This window comes from Carcharhinus amblyrhynchos, chromosome 2 (assembly GCF_965287045.1).
Source record: "Carcharhinus amblyrhynchos chromosome 2, sCarAmb.v2.hapA, whole genome shotgun sequence".
In the NCBI taxonomy this organism is placed as follows: Eukaryota; Metazoa; Chordata; class Chondrichthyes; order Carcharhiniformes; family Carcharhinidae; genus Carcharhinus; species Carcharhinus amblyrhynchos.
Window position 1 is genome coordinate 54,171,867 of NC_137325.1, and position 18,630 is coordinate 54,190,496.

The 18,630-nt window shown below is 38.6% G+C and overlaps 1 protein-coding gene across 2 annotated transcripts in view; it reads right to left on the minus strand.

Annotated features, from left to right (window-relative positions):
* The window catches only part of hibadhb (3-hydroxyisobutyrate dehydrogenase b), a 142,393-nt gene that overhangs the window by 42,363 nt on the left and 81,400 nt on the right, over positions 1–18,630 (minus strand). For both annotated transcript variants that reach the window (XR_013888859.1, XM_080205867.1), the window contains exons 5-6: positions 2,236–2,369; positions 1,572–1,648 (exon numbers count right to left, since the gene is read on the minus strand). Coding sequence is in view for 1 of the 2 variants with exons in the window: in XM_080205867.1 (XP_080061993.1) it covers positions 1,572–1,648; positions 2,236–2,369 (211 nt within the window). In the remaining variant the exon portion in view is untranslated. The remainder of the gene's footprint in view (positions 1–1,571; positions 1,649–2,235; positions 2,370–18,630) is intronic.

An 18,630-nucleotide genomic window follows, 5' to 3' on the forward strand; every position in this document is an offset into this window, starting at 1 on the left:
CACCAACGTCCCTACTTTCTCAGGAGGTCAAGGAAATTTGGCATGTCCGCTATGACTCTCACCATTTTTTACAGATTCACCATAGAAAGCATTCTTTCTGGATGTTTCACAGCTTGGTGTGGCTCCTGCTCTGACCAAGACTGCAGGAAACTACAAAGGATCACTCAAACCAGCCTTCCATCAGTTGCGCTGTCTAAACTTTCTGCTGCTTTGGAAAAGCAGCCAGCATAATCAAGGACACTACACACCCTGGACATACTCTCTTCCACTTTCTTCCATTAGGAAAAAGATACAAAAGTCTGAGGACGTGTACCAACCAACTCAAGAATAGCTTTTTCCCTGCAGCCACCAGACTTCTGAATGGACTTACCTTGCATTAAGTTGATCTTTCTCTACATCCTAGCAATAACTATAATGCTACATCCTGCACTCTCTCCTCTCTTTCTCTACGTACTGTATGCTTTGTCTGTATAGTGCACAAGAAACAATACTTTTTACTATGTACTAATACATGTGACAATAATAAATCAAATCAAACTGCAACAACTGTGTCAAAGCATTAGGGACAGTAAGAGAATAATGGGCAGTGCATCATGGTCACAAATTATGTTCATTATCACTTTGATTCGTGCCATTTCAGTGGCACGAGCATAGGAAATTTGAAAGCAGACGTTCAAACGTGTAGTTGTAGTTAAGATGGGTATCATTGTGAGTTAAGATGGGCACAATTATGGCAGTCAGCAACATATTTCAGAACTTGAGAGAAAATGGAGTTGGCAATAGAATGACGGTTTGTGAGGGTTTTGAAGTGGGATGATGATAATTTTGTAGGGAACAGGCAGTATTTGAGGAGACAAAACCATTTAGATTGTCACCTGGTATGGGGCCAGAAAGGGAAGTTGGTGTTCAGCAGGCTCGTGGAAGGTGGTCAAAGAAGCAGAGAGGAATCTCATGAACAAGATAACATTGGAGGTGGCATATGGGGAAATAGAGAAAAGGCTCAAACAAGACAAAAGTTCAGGATTAGGGCAACAACAGAAAGAGGAAAACCAGCAGGTGAAAAGATTGTTACCATCTTAATGACAAAGCCCAGGAGCCTACTTCACTTATTCAGGCTGTCGACAACTATAGGGACTTTCTAGAATATCCTGAAGTGAGTAGCTTTGACAGAGCAGAGAAAGGCCTACTAATAGTTGATGTGGTCCAGCCTGGTCTGGCAATGGATACTGGAATCAGTTGTGTCCTAGAAGCGTTCAATGTGCATTCCTTGGACTTGAGAAAGTTAGGTGTTTCAAATGATGATAGGATCTAAGAGGGTAGATTTAGAGAAATAGTTTCCTGTGGCGTCAGTATCCAGAACAGGGAATGTAATCCTAAAATCAGAGCTAGGCCAGTCAAGATGAAAAATCAGAAAACATGTTTGACACAAAGAGCAAAGGTTTGTGGTGGTGGGTCAACTGAAATCGATATATTGTTGTTGGCTAAGGGTGTGAAAGGATATGAATCTAAGGTATATATAACTTTATTAATTCTAGCAAAACAAATATGAGAAGGAGCAATAATGAACAAACCTGATTCCCAGATTCATTGTTTCAGAAGTTCCAATCATACTAATAGCTAGAAGCATGTTGTTACAGATCTTTGCTGCCTATAAACAGAGGTCACAATTAATGAAAGAGGTAAATAACTTCAAAATCTTGCATGCATTTAAATACCTACAAAACACATTACTGCAATAATGATGCAAAATGTTATATGGAAATTTAAAATGCGCTGAGCTGGAAGTACCTGAACTTTCAGTTACTTCAGAAACACCGGTTTGATTTACAGATATAAACCTCCGATCTTTGGGTGGGAAATTGCACTTCACTGACAGTGCAAAAATGGGAAACAACAAACTGGCAACCCATTTTACATTCCACCCAATTATCTATTCTACTAATTTCTAGAAAAGAAGATTGGCCGGAGTGTGAAGCAGTTTGCTGTTTCACTGTTACATATTTTGTGCTATTGCCAAATTTAAAACACATTCCATCTTAAAGTCTCTTCTGAGATAGGCAGCACGTGTCCTGAATCACTTCTATTCATTTAACACACCTATTTAGTTATAATTTCCATGCTTTATATCTGCTTATACTTACAAAAAAACTACTCAGTGAAATTCTGACACTGGGGAGGACTTAACTTGATCAAATGACGTGATTTCATAATCAAAACCAATTTCTGTTTAGTTACCTGTCCAGTTCCAACCTCTCCACAGTAAACCACATTGGTGCCCATGCAGCTCAGCAATTCTTTGGCTGCATTAAATTCTCCTTCCAATCCCCCGACCATGAATGTCAGGTTGCCAGCCCGAGCAGCCCCGACACCTGAAAGAATCACATCACCACTGGTGTTAAAAGATTTCTGCTTTTTTTCCTTTCATACCTTCAACATGCCTTATCTAAAAACAAGCACAATAATTACACAAGCATAGTCAAAGCTTGCAAACAGAATACTATTAATCATAGGCCAAATTTTTATTCTGGACTAGGGATTGATAAATAGCTTCATAGTGTCATTTATTAGACCTGAACTAATGCTGACAACACTCCTCAGCTGGTTAATCTTTCGACAGCTGCAGTTTTTCAGTTGTATAAACACTTATGTTAGATGAAGGAATAATACATTAATACAGCCAAAACGTAATCTTGGAAATGGTTGATAAATCTTTAGTAACAAATCCTTACAAAAATATTCTATACATCAATTTCCTCACCACCTCAAATACGAAGGAAGATATTTTTGTTAAAAATCAAGTCTGTGCATTTCGTATGATCTCTTAGTAGTTAAAGCTTGCAGGTAACGAATACAAAAACTACTTTGAATGTCGGTTCATCAAATATTGAGCCTTCAAATAAAAAAACCTGCAGCTCATTTCAAGCATGAATAGTTTAGTCCTTCTCTCTTCTCTTTCAAACCTCAATCATTAATACAATTCTTTAAAACCTCACACCAACCTTTCACTGGTCTAATGGGTTCAGTTCAATCCCAGTTTTACAACAGCAGGTTCTGGTTAGTATGAAGCTGTCTGAATTTTGCCTGCTTCTTATTTCAAGTCTTTATTGTGGTTAAAGGAGAAAAAAAGCTTAAGTAAGCTCTGAAGGATTTTATATGCACTTCTTATTTAAAGTGCTATACAGATGAAAGCAACTGTTTCACTAAACAATCTTACTTCTTAGAATTAGATTAATTCCAATCTGAAAATGTTCACTTCAACTTCCAATAAGGGCACTGACAGTGGAAGTGTATTTAGAAAATATATTTTAGCTGTTTTTGTAATGGATACATCAGGTGCAAAGTAAAGTGATACAGAAGTGGCACTTAGTATGCAATGTCTGCACTGCTGTCTTCAAAAGGTAATCAGACACAATCATTTTCTACAGATGAAGCTTCACTAGGGGCTGCTGTCACTGGAGCCATTTACGACTTGTTATGGTGTCTCTATTGTTTACCAATGACATTTTCTGAAAGGGAGACAGCTGGGATGGAAGGCTGGTAGCAAAAGAACAATATAATCCTGTGAAGGTAATCAACAAACTTGTGTGCGTTAATTAACTTTACACTTTATCATGTTCAATTAGTTTTCTTTTCTGCCAAAGATAAGCATGCACAATTGGTTTAAAACCATGCCATGTTTTATTTGTAACCAGTTTCTGTTGTCGTTCCCATTTCTGTGTTTGACAGTTCTCCAGAGGCTTCATATGCACAGATGTATGACTTTGTGTATGCCTTAGTCAATCCAAATCAGTTTAAAATACACCTCTTTATTTAGGGACTGATTTAAATCTTTATGCCTATTCCCTGTGTAAGTAATACTGAATTCTGCAATCCTATTCCACCTGATGTTGTCATTGTATATTATTTCAATTCTACTTCTTTTGTGTCTATCACCTTACGAGTGCCAGTTTGTATTCATACTACATTGCATCTGTTTATGAACTCTACTGATTAATATTTTATCTTTCTGATTATATTTCATGGGTGATAATTTTCTGATTGCGTCTCAAATGGGCATCCATTCCCCTGCCCCCATTGATCATCTCTCACTGAGTTATTATAGCTAGAAAATTATAGTGAAATAAAGTTAAATTAATTTAGTTTCACATCATGCAATGATAGGACAAGTCCTCTAGCTCCTAGTCTCAAGTTCCTTGCAATCAGGGTGAAAGCTCCGGCCCTAAAATCTGACCATAAATTTGGTATCACCACATTTAATTCTTTTAAATTAATGCAGCTTTAAAATAACCGTATACAGTACAACTTACTTTTCTCCACTTCACACTGATCATAATCAGTCAGTCTGTGGTGGTTACAAGAAAAGTAGATTCAGAGGCAGTGCATCAGCCTTTTGTTTCTCTTAATGTGTCAGAAACAATGAAAACTAAAAAATGTTGATCTGGACTTTGAGGGCTCACCTCAAGAATTTTTTAAATTTACAAACACATACCAATGTAAAAAAAACTGTACAAAGTTACTTGTGGGAGACACTGGGTGGAATTTTAACAGCCAAAGGGAAGTGTAGGTGGGTGGTTAAAGGTCCAAAAAATACCAGTGGTCAGAAACCCAACATGATCCTGCTCACTTCCAGGTTTAACTAATCTGGAGGTGAATGGGAAACCCCTGTGGAGCTGTTAAGTCATCTAAATATTTAATAAATCAATTATTTAAGTCTTTAATTCTGAATTCTAGCTTTAGCAGGTACTGCACAGGTGCTATGAACTGTGAACCTCACCAAGATTAATAAGGCAGGTGCACAGTGGGGAGATATTGACCATTGTAACTGATGGTCTTGAAAGCCTTAAACTGTGAAACTACATGGATGTCAGCCTGCCCATGTGAAAGACTTGTGCACACAGGGTGCACCTTCACTGCTCCACAGGTAATTTCTAAAGGTTTGGAATCATTTCACCTAACTTGGAATTTGCTCATCTTGATCTGGCCTTCTCTGCTGTCAGTTTTTCCTGTGATTTGGGAGCAGCTTACATGGCTTGACTTTGAACCTCTTAAGATGAGCAAAAGGAGGGGGACCAGCAACATCAACAGCATCAGCATTGGCTGTCCTTTGCTCAAGTCACACGCCACTCCACAACAGCCACAATCAGCATACGGCACCAGAATGAGGTGGGCACCCCAACACAAGATCTATCAGCAGGGGATAAGCTTTCCTTGACATATGAGGGCGCCAGTGCCTCAAGAAGCTCAGACTTTCATGACAGCATGTTTCAGATAGCTGCAGCCTCCTGGAACAAGACCACCTTCAAGGTGGACCAAGTGGGCATGCACTCCCAGTAGGTGTCAAGGTGACTATCACTGTGGGTTCATCCCCTGCCACCCACATCTCCCGAGCTTGATTCTCAGTTTTTTTCTGTAGTTCTGCATTCTCCTCTACTGCAACGGGAGAAAGCAGAGGGTTACAAACGTGAGCAATGGATTCTGCAGAGATAATGCAATGAGAACATTTGCAGAGGGTGACTGTATATGGGTGTACAGTGACACAAAAATGAGGGTAACTGAGTATTGGTAGCTCAGATTTGGAGGTGAAGAGTTTCATGGGGAGGATCTAGTGAACCTGCACAGTATTTCAGTCTGAGGTATGCTGTACCAAGAATGGACTGTCACCATGACCATGGCACTCAGAGAATGGTCAGGAAACCTGGAAGGAGAATGCTCATGCTGTGACTGCAAGTGGGTCTATATCAATAAAATTACACCCATAAATTTATAAGGGAAAAATCTTACTCTTCAATTTCCTGGACTTTAAAAAAAAAACTTGTGTTCAGACTGAAAAGTACTGCGGCATCACATTTATAACATAGCTAAGCTCAATATCAACTGGACTAATATTCAGATAATATCAAACTGCCAAGAATAGCTGAATATGGAAAGACAGCCAACATCTACAAAATAAGTAAGTTATGTAAGTTAATAATGAAACTTAATTTGACACATAGCAATGATTACACATCATTCAGTCAAGATCCCGGAACTCCCTACTTAGCAGCACCGGCGACGGTGCTGCTAAGTAGGGAGTTCCAGTCTGTTCTTGGTACAGCATACCTCAGACTGAAACACTGCAGGTCCACTAGATCCTCCCCATGAAACTCTTCACCTCCAAATCTGAGCTACCAATACTCAGTTACCCTCATTTTTGTGTCACTGTACACCCATATACAGTCACCCTCTGCAAACGTTCTCAATGCATCCTCTGCAGAATCCGTTGTTCACGCTTATAACCTTTTGCTTTCTCACCTTGCAATAGAGGAGAATGCAGAACCACAGAAAAAAACTGAGAATCAAGCACGGGAGATGTGGGTGGCAGGGGATGAACCCACAGTGATAGTCACCTTGACACCTACTGGGAATGCATGCCCACTTGGTCCACCTTGAAGGTGGTCTTGTTCCAGTAGGCTGTAGTGGTCCAAAGGCCTGTACTGCGCAGTAATGTTCTATGTTCTAAGGTGACAGCTCACCACTGCCTTCTCGAGGGCAATGAGGGATGGACAATAAACTCTAGTCTAACCAGCAATGCCCACATTCCATGAATGAATATAAGTAAATAAAAATGAATATTGCACGTCCATGAATGAAGTCAAAATAGCTAAAGGTGAAATAGTTGACATTATATTTGATATTCAATCACTGCACAGCTGCCTGCGTTCTCACTCAGATCCAATCCATTTACTCATTTGCTCACTGACCTTCTATGGTCCTAGGTTATTACTCCATGGCCTTGCCTCCCGCGTCCTCTGTTATCTCCTCTAGCCCCACAATCCTCCAAGATATCTGCACCACACATCTCTCAGTTCAGCCTTGAAGCCTCAATTTTAACCATCCCACCATCGGTGGCTGTGCCTTCAGCTTCCTTGGTTCTAAGCTCGTGAATTTGCTCCCTAAATCTCTGCACTTCTCTTTTTTCCTTTAACATGTTTCTTAAAACCTACCTCTTTTGGTCACCTGTCCTTATATTACCAACTGGCTTAATGTCAAAATTTGCTTTTATAATGCTTCAGTGAAGCACCTTGCGATGTTTAATGTTAAGTTCTAGACAAACACAAGCTTTGTTGTTGCAGTCACCAAGTCAAGAAAAGGCATTTTAGCTCTAAAGCCAATACAGAGAACACAAGAGTGCTAGGCTATGAGGAAAAAATCAGAGAAACTTGAGTTAAGTTTCAAAAGGCGCTAACCATGAAGGAGATCTTTTACGGAAAGGACGAATGGTAAATAATTTAAAGATACGTGTAAAACATTGCTTCAAACTAAATTGTGATGTGAGAGCATAAGGAATAAGCTCAAAGTAGCAAAAGGCAAATTTCAAACCAATATTAAGAGAGTAGTTCACACAAAGAATGATCAGTATATAAAAAGATATCTGGATAGAATTTTAGAGGGCAACTGAATACTTGAGGAGATGGGAACCTGTTTTATTTTCATGCAGATTGCCCAAATTCTATGCAACATCCATATATCATGCAATCTCATAGGAAATGTGCAAGATAGTGGATTATCATAGTTTCTGATTCAGACTTTTTCAGTAAATGAATACCCCAATCAGCCTACATAAGGCTCCCTGTGTTGATTAAAAACATGCCAAGAGATGTTATGGTGCTAATAATGACCACACACTGTTTCCTTAGAGGTAGTTCTGAGCCACCAGAACTACCACCACACATGAACACACATATTTTTGATACATAATATGCTGTTTAGCTCAGGCATGTACAGTCACTTGTATCTACAAACAGTGATTGAAGAGTCAGAGTAATGAGAATGCATGGCTAATGTAACCAGGCCAGCACAAGTGAGATAAAATAAGATGGAAAAATTACAGAAGCTGGAAATTTGGAATAAACTCTGGAACTACATGAGGCCAGACAGTAAAAAGAAAACACAAGTTATGACATTTTACGTGCGAATCAAAATTAAAATGTCACACACCCAAAACACTGTTTAAATCCGCCTTTTCTCTTTGCAGATACTGATCGACCAGCTAAATAGGTTCAGCATTTTCTGCTTTTGACTACACAAGCTAGGTTTTTCAATTCCAACACCACTCCAGCCCACCAACGATTCTTAATCCAAATAGGAAGGTACACATCCTTATCAAGGATGACAAGGTACCTCACAAGAGGTTTGACAAGGTACCTCACAAGAGGTTATTGCAGAAGGTAAGGGGACATGGAGTTGGGGGTAGGGTGTTAGCGTGGATAGAGGATTGGTTGTCAAATAGGAGGCAGAGAGTGGGGGTCAATGGGTGCTATTCGGATTGGCGGTTGGTGACTAGTGGAGTGCCCCAGGGGTCAGTGCTGGGGCCTCAGCTATTTACCATTTATATAGATGATCTGGAGGAGGGAACCGAGTGTATGGTGTCGAAATTTGCTGATGACACCAAGATTGGTGGAATGGCAAATTGCGTGGAGGGTGTGGAGAGTCTACAGAAGGATCTAGATAGGCTGGGCGAATGGGCCAGGAACTGGCAAATGGAATTTAATGTTGGCAAGTGCGAGGTGGTCCACTTTGGTAGGAATAATGGTAGGAAGGACTATTACTTACGTGGTGAAAAACTGCAGCAGGCGACGGTGCAGAGGGACCTCGGGGTCCTTGTGCATGAGTCGCAAAAACCCAGCCTGCAGGTGCAGCAGGTGGTCAGGAAGGCGAATGGGATGCTGGCCTTCATAGCGAGGGGGATTGAATATAAAAGTAGGGAGGTCTTGCTGCAGCTGTATAGGGCATTGGTGAGGCCGCAGCCAGAGTACCGTGTGCAGTTTTGGTCGCCGCACTTACGCAAGGATATTTTGGCCTTGGAGGGAGTGCAGAGGAGGTTTACTAGGCTGATGCCGGAGTTGAGGGGGTTGAGCTATGAGGAGAGGCTGAATAAATTAGGCTTGTACTCGTTAGAGTTTAGAAAAATGAGGGGAGATCTCATTGAGATGTATAAGATGATGAATGGGATGGATAGGATAGAGGTGGAGAGACTCTTCCCGCTCAGAAAGGACAGTAGGACTAGGGGGCATAGCCTCAAGATAAAGGGGGGGCGGTTTAGAACGGAATTGAGGAGGAACTTCTTCACTCAAAGGGTGGTGAATCTCTGGAATTCTCTGCCCGTTGAAGTGGTGGAGGCTGCCACGCTAAATATTTTTAAGACGCGGGTTGATGGGTTTTTGATAAGCGAGGGGGATTAAGGGTTATGGGGAGAGGGTAGGAATGTGGAACTGAGCCACGACAGATCAGCCATGATCTTATTGAATGGCGGGGCAGGCTCGAGGGGCTAGATGGCCTACTCCTGCTCCTATTTCTTATGTATCAAAGCACAGTTGTTGAGGAGAATATGGAGAACTAAAATACAATGGTCCAGAACTTATCTGCACAATTTCTTGTGTGTTATGAGCCACACCAAAGCCTCCCAAGTTTACTTTCTACTGCAAAGAAAAACAGCAGTACAGGTAAGGAATTGCATCTAGAACATTCCTGGTTTGGTTGTCTCCATTCCATACACACGTAGTAAATGGATTTTATGGGCCACTTTGCTGTAGCAGAGCATCAAATGATGCCTGCTATTAGTTAAACTTGCCCCTGCACTGTTCAACGCAACACATTTTCACAGAATAATTTGTTGAAAAAGTGAGTCAAGTATAGTACAGCAAAGGAAGCAGGTCATCTGGAACCGGAGAGATAAAATGCTTAGGCTGAGATCGAGGGAAGCAAAGAGGCTTCAGATTTTAAAAATTGACCATTTTAAAACATAAAAACTCCTGCAGGAATGAGGCTCCACAATTCTCAATTTCCCAAGTGATTGACTGTTAATTATTGCCAATCACATTGCTAAAAACATACCTATGCCTCTAATCACTAGATTTAACCATCTTGTGAGCTTAGTTTGATCTACTGCCTAAATACAGCAATTTTAGATCATTAAATGTGTCTCAGTTGCAAAGAAGCCAATAGAATTGTTTTCATAAAGCTAATGGCAGAGTGGCACAACTCAGACACAACTTCTGGACATCTGTCATTCGCCTAAGAAGAATGGCGCACTGAGATTTGGAGGAGACCAGAGGACCTAATGAACAAGAATAACATGGTTAAAGAAGTTAGGCAATTTTATTGAATGCACCTCCATGAGTATATCAAATCCATGGCTGGAAAGTTACAAAAGGAAAAAGAAAGATTGGAGAGTTAACCTTTCATCCCTTCTTGAAGTCAGTTGGACATTAATCAAATTCAAAACAACAGGCAGGAGGAGGAAGAAGGAAGTCAAAAGTGTAAAGATTAAAATTGGTCAAAAAGAAATAAAGTCCATTACTGGATCCCACAAAAGCTTTTAAATGAATATTCATAAAACAATAAGAGGCACAAGAAGATAATAAAATTAAAATAAATAACATTTTACCAAGATGCGGTCAACCTTATAATTGGGAGCAGTATCTCTATTGTGTTTACAAAGTTGGGCACATTGGCAGATTTATTCTACTCCACTCTACTGGCAGCTTCACTCCAGGGGCTTGGTTAATACTTCAATATAGCACTGAGGGAATGCTACATTGCTGCATGAAGTGTTAAGTCTGTTCAAGTGGTCACAAAAGACACCTTGAGATTATGTGGAAAAAGTCAGTAGAAATCTTGGAGTGCTTTGTCTTATTTAGACTACTACTACTATTTGCCTTTATCTAATGCATTTCAAGCAGAAAGACGTACAAAGATATTTCATAAAAGCTTAATCAAATAAATGGACACTGAACCAAACGAAGGTAAGATATGCAGGGATATCCACAAAGTTCAGTCAGAGAGCATTTTAGGGAAGATCTGAAAGGAGGTGGATGCTGAAAGGGAAAGGCAAGTGATTCAACATCTCCAATGGTCATTTATCCCACTGCTTGCTGTCTTTGCATGCAAATTGGTTTGTGGCATTTGTAAAACAGTAGCATCACTTCAAAAGCAATTCATTAGCTGTAAACGTGATGTCCTGAAGATATGAAAGTCATTATTTAAACAGAAATTCCTTCTGTATGTTCCAGTTGATTTTGTTTCCATTTTATGTTAATTTTCAGTACTTATCCTTGAGCAATCAAGTACATGGTATCTTGAGCAGTTCTTTTCAATGTAAGAAAATCACACTTCAACATTTAAAAATTTGTTTAAGCACGTGAAGATTCAATAAGGATTTTTGAAATCTATTTTTTCTTCCAATAACATTTTATATATGAATGTGTGGTTGAAGCAAAGATAACTGATAACTAGAGCGAAATTAATTAAATGGAGATGGCACAGACAAGGGCTATATTAGTATAAGATTGTTACAAGTGATGAAGGGTAAATTTTAAAAAGTAATTTCTCCCCTCACATCCACTCATGACCAGGATATCTTGTTTGTGGACAGTAGCAGATGAGAGAAGGAACAAGGAGGGTTTTTTTGGGAAGGAAGGAGTTTGGTGTTGCAATACAACTGTATCGATGTAAAACTTAACTCTATTGATCTCTTAAAGGTAATCAATCTAAACATATTTAAAATCTCTACTCTCTAAGTAGCTGAAGACAGCATGAAGTCAATACGAGAATGAAGATGCAAAGGATACAAGATTTACTTTTGCCTTCTTTTCAGAAATAAACAAATGTTTGTTTCTCTTTTCTTCAGTTATGAGGTTCTGAACAATACAGTACACAGTAGGTGATTTCATATATAAATACTGAAAACCATATGTTCATGCACTATTCAATGTTTAAAACCACTTTGGTTGATTTTATTAATGCATATACTGTAAGGACAGTACTACCCGCTGAAAACACAATAAATAGCCATTTCACTGTTAAGGGCAATGTCAAATGGCTTACCCAAAATACACTAAGAAAATTAAAACAGCAAAAAAGTAATTTCATCGTTTCTCTGTTGGAAGCAGAAAATCAGTCAGTCGATAGATGCATTCATTATTACTGAGTGGCCTTTACCAGTTAGCTGCCACACAGTCCAGAGCTGGCAGCTGTTGCAATTGTGGCCTTGGTTCATTATTTGCCCATAATGACCATCAAACACCAGTCAAAGTCAGATCAGAACAACTGTCAGCACGACTTTTAATTAGCCTGGGTTTGAATTTTGATAACTATCAGAATGGCATGCTGACATAGCAACATTGAGCTCGAGAACAGAATAAGACAGAAGGTAAGAAAAGCATGGAAAAGCCAAACCAGGTCTTTTTGACTAAACAGACAGAATCAAGAGGGGAAGAAAAGTTAATTATTACCCATAATCAGCAATTATGATTTGGCAAGACAGCTTTCTTTAATGAACTGCTCTAATGATGAAGAACCAACATCTACTGAAATATAATAGCACATTAGCATAACTGTGTATGCAAAATACATAGATGTGCTGCCACAACCTACTTGTCATTGAATGATTAAGCACGAATTCATAATTAGAAAAATCCACAGTGTAATTTATTGCCCTCTCAGATGTTTCTGGTTCATTAATAGGCTACAACTGAACAATGACCTCTAGTGGGCTACAGTTTCCTAATTCTTCTGCTTCTCTCTTAAATAAGAATAAACTTAACAAGGCTTTGCTTGGTTGTAACAGCAATTTAAAATCCACAGAATAACAAATTACAGTTCTAACTTTTCTTCAAAGATATTAGTAATTTGCCCATCAAAGCAACATTAAGTGTTGTATGGCAATTTATCCTACAACCATTTATAAGAGGGATTCTTTTTCTCTCATTTCTATTTAACTGGAAATTTTGAATTGTTCCCCATGACATTTTAGCATGATATAAAAATAGAACATTGCACTTAGCCTAATATTGTAACATGAATACTACATTCTATTTGACTGAAAGGACATTGATACAACTCAACATGCACAAAGTTAGCCCTTCTCCTTCCTGGAGAAGAATATTTCTTCTTATATTTCACCTAGTGACAAGAGGACGACAGAGTCTTTTTCTGATTTCTCTACATGTAGTTAATGCCAGTCTATAATGAGTAGATAGGAGGCACACTTACGCAAGATCATGAAGCTCATTTTCCCTATCTCTCCACGCATAGAATTCCCAACCCCACCACAGGAGATGTGAAAGTCTTGTATCCACATAGATAATTTATATTTAGATATATTAAAAATATGCAGCAAAAACAGAGCAAAATTGAAACTTGCCACTTGGATAGCGAATCCAGGTTCTAATATTAGCAATTAGGCTATTCTTGACACAACGTAGGTTTAGTTAACTGCTAGTACCACCATGCAACAAAAATTAGAGCACATGCTCATCTGGGAATCAGTACCAGAACAACGAAGAAAAAGAATTCTGGATGGGAGAATTTGTTCTGCATTTTCATAGGCCCAGACAAGCAGAATAACAAATGCAGAATAATGTTTTATTTTAACTTAGAAATGAATACTAAAAGTAAAACCAGCCCAAATGAACCAGAAGAACTTGAACCAGCTACTCAGTAGACATGGCTGCCTCCAGGAAAAAAAACTAAAGAGATCAAGTGGATTGCCTCCACCAAAACAAAAACAAGTCATGTGGACTCCCATAACATATGACTGCATGGGCCAAAAACCTTTTCATTACTGAAGGTCTGTCACAAATTCTAAAATGTGCAACTTCCAAACCATGCATTTGGTCAGAATCAGAGCTTCACTATGATAAACCTAACAATGAGGCAAAATGATATAACACAGAAAACTTCTACATTTGAACTATTCTAATAAAACTAAAATTGCAAGCTTACCAGCCTTCAATCTGTTTGCATTAATCCAGACCCTCAAATGCTCCTGCAGCATCCAATCCAATGAAAGCCCGTCTATGTTTTATTGCCCAACTAGCAGAACAACCAAATTAAATTTCAGGAATACAATAAGGGCATTAACTGTCTCACCTTTGAAAAAGCCATAGCTCACCTAAAACTGAGTTTTAAAAGAACTCCCTCCATACAGGGTTTCTTCAACCTCTCGACACTCACCATCACCATCAAATGGTCCACAAAGTCAAAGTGTTTGCGTGGAGCAAAGCATGGTCAGCCTCAAATCTTAGTACATTCATCAATGTGAATAGTAGAAAGGTTGATTCTACAATTGGCTGCTTTGTCAGCAGATCAAACACAGAAAAAGGAAGCAGATATTTACAGAACAAAATTGGATACTGTGTTACACAATACCTGGGACTGATGGATCAGCAGTTGTCTTGGCCTAGATTTTCCATTTAGTTGAAAGATAGTCCAGAAGCCAAAACAGGAAAAGGATATTCTTTTTCTGTGGCTCCATATCTATTTACTAACATGTTTTCATAAAGTGCATACAGATATTCTTTTTTATGTGATATTTAATCAAATAATTACTACATTGGGTAATCTTTGGTTAAGTCCTAAACTTGTAAAGATTAACTATGTTCCCTCTAATTTTATTAGAGTTCATAATGTTTTCAGCACAGTAAAACAAACTGCTTGTGAAAATGTAAGATCAAATGTAATGCCTAAAAGAATACTAGGTTCAGTATTAATAAAATCAGTCCTGAAAACTAAGCACAAGTAACTCTATTTTAAGAGGTTCTCCTGTGCAGTAGAACAAGTAGCTTCCTGTCACACCAGAGAACAGTTTTGATGTCATTATGAAGTGCCCATGACCCCCAGCAAGAAATATTATTTGGATCTATGTTATCAAACCTGACCTGTAACACTAATTGCTCCATTAGTAGAATGCCTAACAGCGTGTGAACAGTCAGGTTTTTCCACCCATATTTACTTCCCTTTTCTCTTGGAGGAGTCCCAACTGTTGCCATGTATGAAAAAAATTAAAGTAATATCACTGATTTTATTTAAGGAAGCAGCTTGATACGTAACTGAAATGAAGAAAAACAAGTGATTTTCATTTGCTTAAATGGCTCAAAATACTAAACAATGTGCATCTCTGGTTCACATACCCAGTTTCTTGGCAAAAGCAAGTTTTAAAGCTCTCCTAATGACTCTCAGCAGTGAATCGTTAAGCTGTGCTGGTCATCCCTGCTGGCTTCGCTCACTGACAACTGGTTTGAAGAGAAAGTCTACCAGGGCTGCTGCTGTCAGCAGCCACCAGCTGGTCTACCAGGGGTCTGCGGTCATAGGGAACAGCTGACACTCTGGGCATTGCTAACCATGCTGAGAAATGTGCCACCCAGCTGCTGTGTGGTCATGTCCATCTGGAGATCCTCGCCAGACAAATCTCTACGCCTGTCAGATCTCTTCAGCTGGGCTTGTTATACAAATGCAATTACTCAAGTGTGCCCTATTACAGCCAGCTAACTACTCTTCAAACTAATCTTAAACAGACAGGCAATTCATATTTCTCCTCTCATCAAAACTACCTCATTTACTCCCAGTTAGTAACTCTCTTGGTACAGCATGATGTGACTGCAGGGGCCCCCATGTGTAGTATTTCAACTAACAAAGGTGGCCGCAACAGGTTCAAATATTGTAACCAGGCAATATCTATTAATAACATGAGAAACGTATGCTTCAAGTGAATTAACAGAATGTATAGTATGTTTCTCATTGGCTAATGAGTGTAAAATAATAACCATTTGATACACTATTTTTGTTCAATGATTATTGCCCATTAATTTATCTAAGCAGGTGCTGTGTTGCCTGATGGTTAATAGCAATTTCACATGCAGAAACACATTAAAAATAACAACCTGACCATTTAATAAATCTTCTTTAATAAAGTAGTTTATAGAACAAGGGGAAAATATTAACACCTAATGATGTATATATCAAGAAAAGCAGATTATGACATTAAAATGTGAGACTATGAACTTGTGCAGTAATTTTTACTTGCTGAGCAAGAGTCAGAATAAAATATTTTTCATAAAAAACAAATAAGGGCTGTGAATAAAAAAACTAGATATATATTTGCTGAATCAAACTGGAATTGTACAGGGAACATAAAGGCATGAGCGTTAAGGACCCCTCTGATGTTAAATGCAAGAGTGCCTCAAAATCCCAAAGGATAACTAGAAACACTGGTTCTTGGTGGTGTATATTTGTTTGGAATTATGTGCGGAAAAACCCAGTGAGGAATCCATTCCACTCATTGTGCAAATAACTAATAAAGACTATGTTAAAGTAAAAATAAACACAGAAACACTAATAAACACCATGACATTTAAGTACATGAATAACTAATCACACCATTTTATCTGAAATTACCTCTTGCTTCCAAACTATACTCACGTTCGCAGAACTCACTGAGACACCTCACTTCTCAAACAACATCCACTTTAGTAACTAAATCAAATCCAGCTAACAGTTCCCACAAGAATTGGTTTAGATGTCAAGTCTGGGAAACTTCTATTCCTGGTTCAGGAATACAAGTCATTTAAAGAATATCTGCAATCTGTCGTGGCTCTAAATGTGCGATAGAATAGGCCTCCATGGCTCTGATCATAGACAGAACTGGCTTTACTGAAGATGAGAAAGGTCTGTCTGCCTGCCTGTTGGATGGAAAACTAACTTCCTTCCCCAATGAGCAGTTACATGTTCAGTCTCTTAGATAACCCACGCTGTGGATTCGGCTGTCTACATCTCTCAAATTTTGCAAAGCTCCACTGATCTGAGGTAAGCAATGTTCTTGATAAAGGAATTTGCACCTCAATTTTTCTAGATGCCTGCTAATCTTGTTGCTAGGCAAATTGTATCTCATAATTCCTTTGGACACCTGCGTAGCTTTTGACTTGTCCGTTATATTCTAATCTCCGGTTCAACTGCTAACCTGGCTAACTTCCCAAATTCCTAACAATTAGCTATCATTGATTGCCAATTTGTGATGCTTTACAAATTATGGACTGGGTGAGTCATTAATCTGAACAATTTCTCTTTGATATGAGTGCTATTAGAATGTTATTGTTGTTGTTATCATTGGAGACATCGAGATAAAGGATTAACAGTCAAGTCTAGTGATTGTGCTATCACTTCAGGACAACACAGGAAAAGAGGGTCGGAAGGGTCAATGGGAGCCAAGAGAGTGTTTACTCGAGAAGGAGTCCTCCTCTCTGGGGCAGAATACATCTGGAAGCCATGTAGGGGACTTTCACAGTAATTTCATTGCTGTGTTACTGTAAGCCTTATTTGTGACAATAAACTTTAAAAAAAAAACTTCATGTAAGGACTGGAGTAGTTGGGCATGCTGTTCTAAGATGACCGAATGCTGCAAATCCCTATAGCTAGTGTCTCTTCATCAGTAAATATCTTTTTGGTCCGAACAGAGCCTGAAATTGTCTTGACGATGTCTAAGTGCCAATACATAACACCATCCTATGTACGCAACCCAGCAGGACACAGTAACTTTTATGCATATTAACTAATGAAAGAATGATTCTTCTGGGTGCAGAACATCATGAAACTTACTACGTTAGTGACACAACAACAAATCAGATCCTTATGTTTGAGGGTATTAAAACATACACAGCAATGCAGAACATGTTTATAACAATACATGACATAAACTACTCCCCACAATAACATTGCCTTTAATGAGATGGCTAAAGCATTTTACTGACATAATTTTAAAACATACAGGGGTATTTACATATAGCGTGTATAATGCTTCATACCTGGTGTTTTTCCACATCTGTTGAATTATAAACAGTATCAAATTTTTCTGATGGGTTTCAATAACTATCAACATTCATATGACCATGCAAATTTGTTATCCAACAGGTAGGAAATGCTACCTATCACAACTGAGAAAAAAAGTAAAGTCAGCCAATCGAATTAGACTATTTTTTAACCAAGCCACCATGTAGAAACTTTGCACAGTTTGCCTTTCACAGTTGGAAGTTAAAATTGAATAAGCAATACGTTTATGGATGTATTGATTTTCATTCTATTTTGTGGAATGATAAAACTCATGGGCATAAATTTGGACCATTACATTGCTCCTGATTTTTGGTGTACCAACACATTGTGCCACCCAGGCAGTTACAACATGCAATAGCTCTTTTAAAAAAATATCAGTGATATCAGGAATATCATTTATATCTCAGTTCTGCATTGTGTGGACATTCAATGCTTTCAATCCCAAAGAAACATATGTCACCTTCATTTTGCCAAATGGAGATATCAGTTTTGTTCTGAAGCCATGATCTTCAAATAAGATGAACAGAATTGCTCAATGGTTGTCTGGCACTCAATTAAGCTGAAATGAATATTTAAAACATGCATCTCAAATAGTGCTTGTTGTGCAGGCCACTTACTTGGCAAACATTGTTTTCCCCAGATAGGTATGACCATGAAATGCCCCACAATGGATCACGATTAGCTCCTGCTTTTTTTCTTTAACACTGCTCATCTAGATAATAATTCATCAATAAAGGTATAATTCTGGAAGTAAAACTCAGCACCAATTCTTTCACAGTTTATCATTTAGTAATGTGCTAGCCGATGTATAGAAACATTATTTCAAACCAAAATTAAAGAAATTTCAATAAAATATGTGTAGTTTGGTCTGCATTGTGTCCCACCAAAGCTTCAAATGGAGTAGTTTAATCTACCGAGATGCAGAACAGGGTTAGAAACAAAAACTGCTCCCATGATAGAGTAAAAATATTTATACGGCAGTCTTAA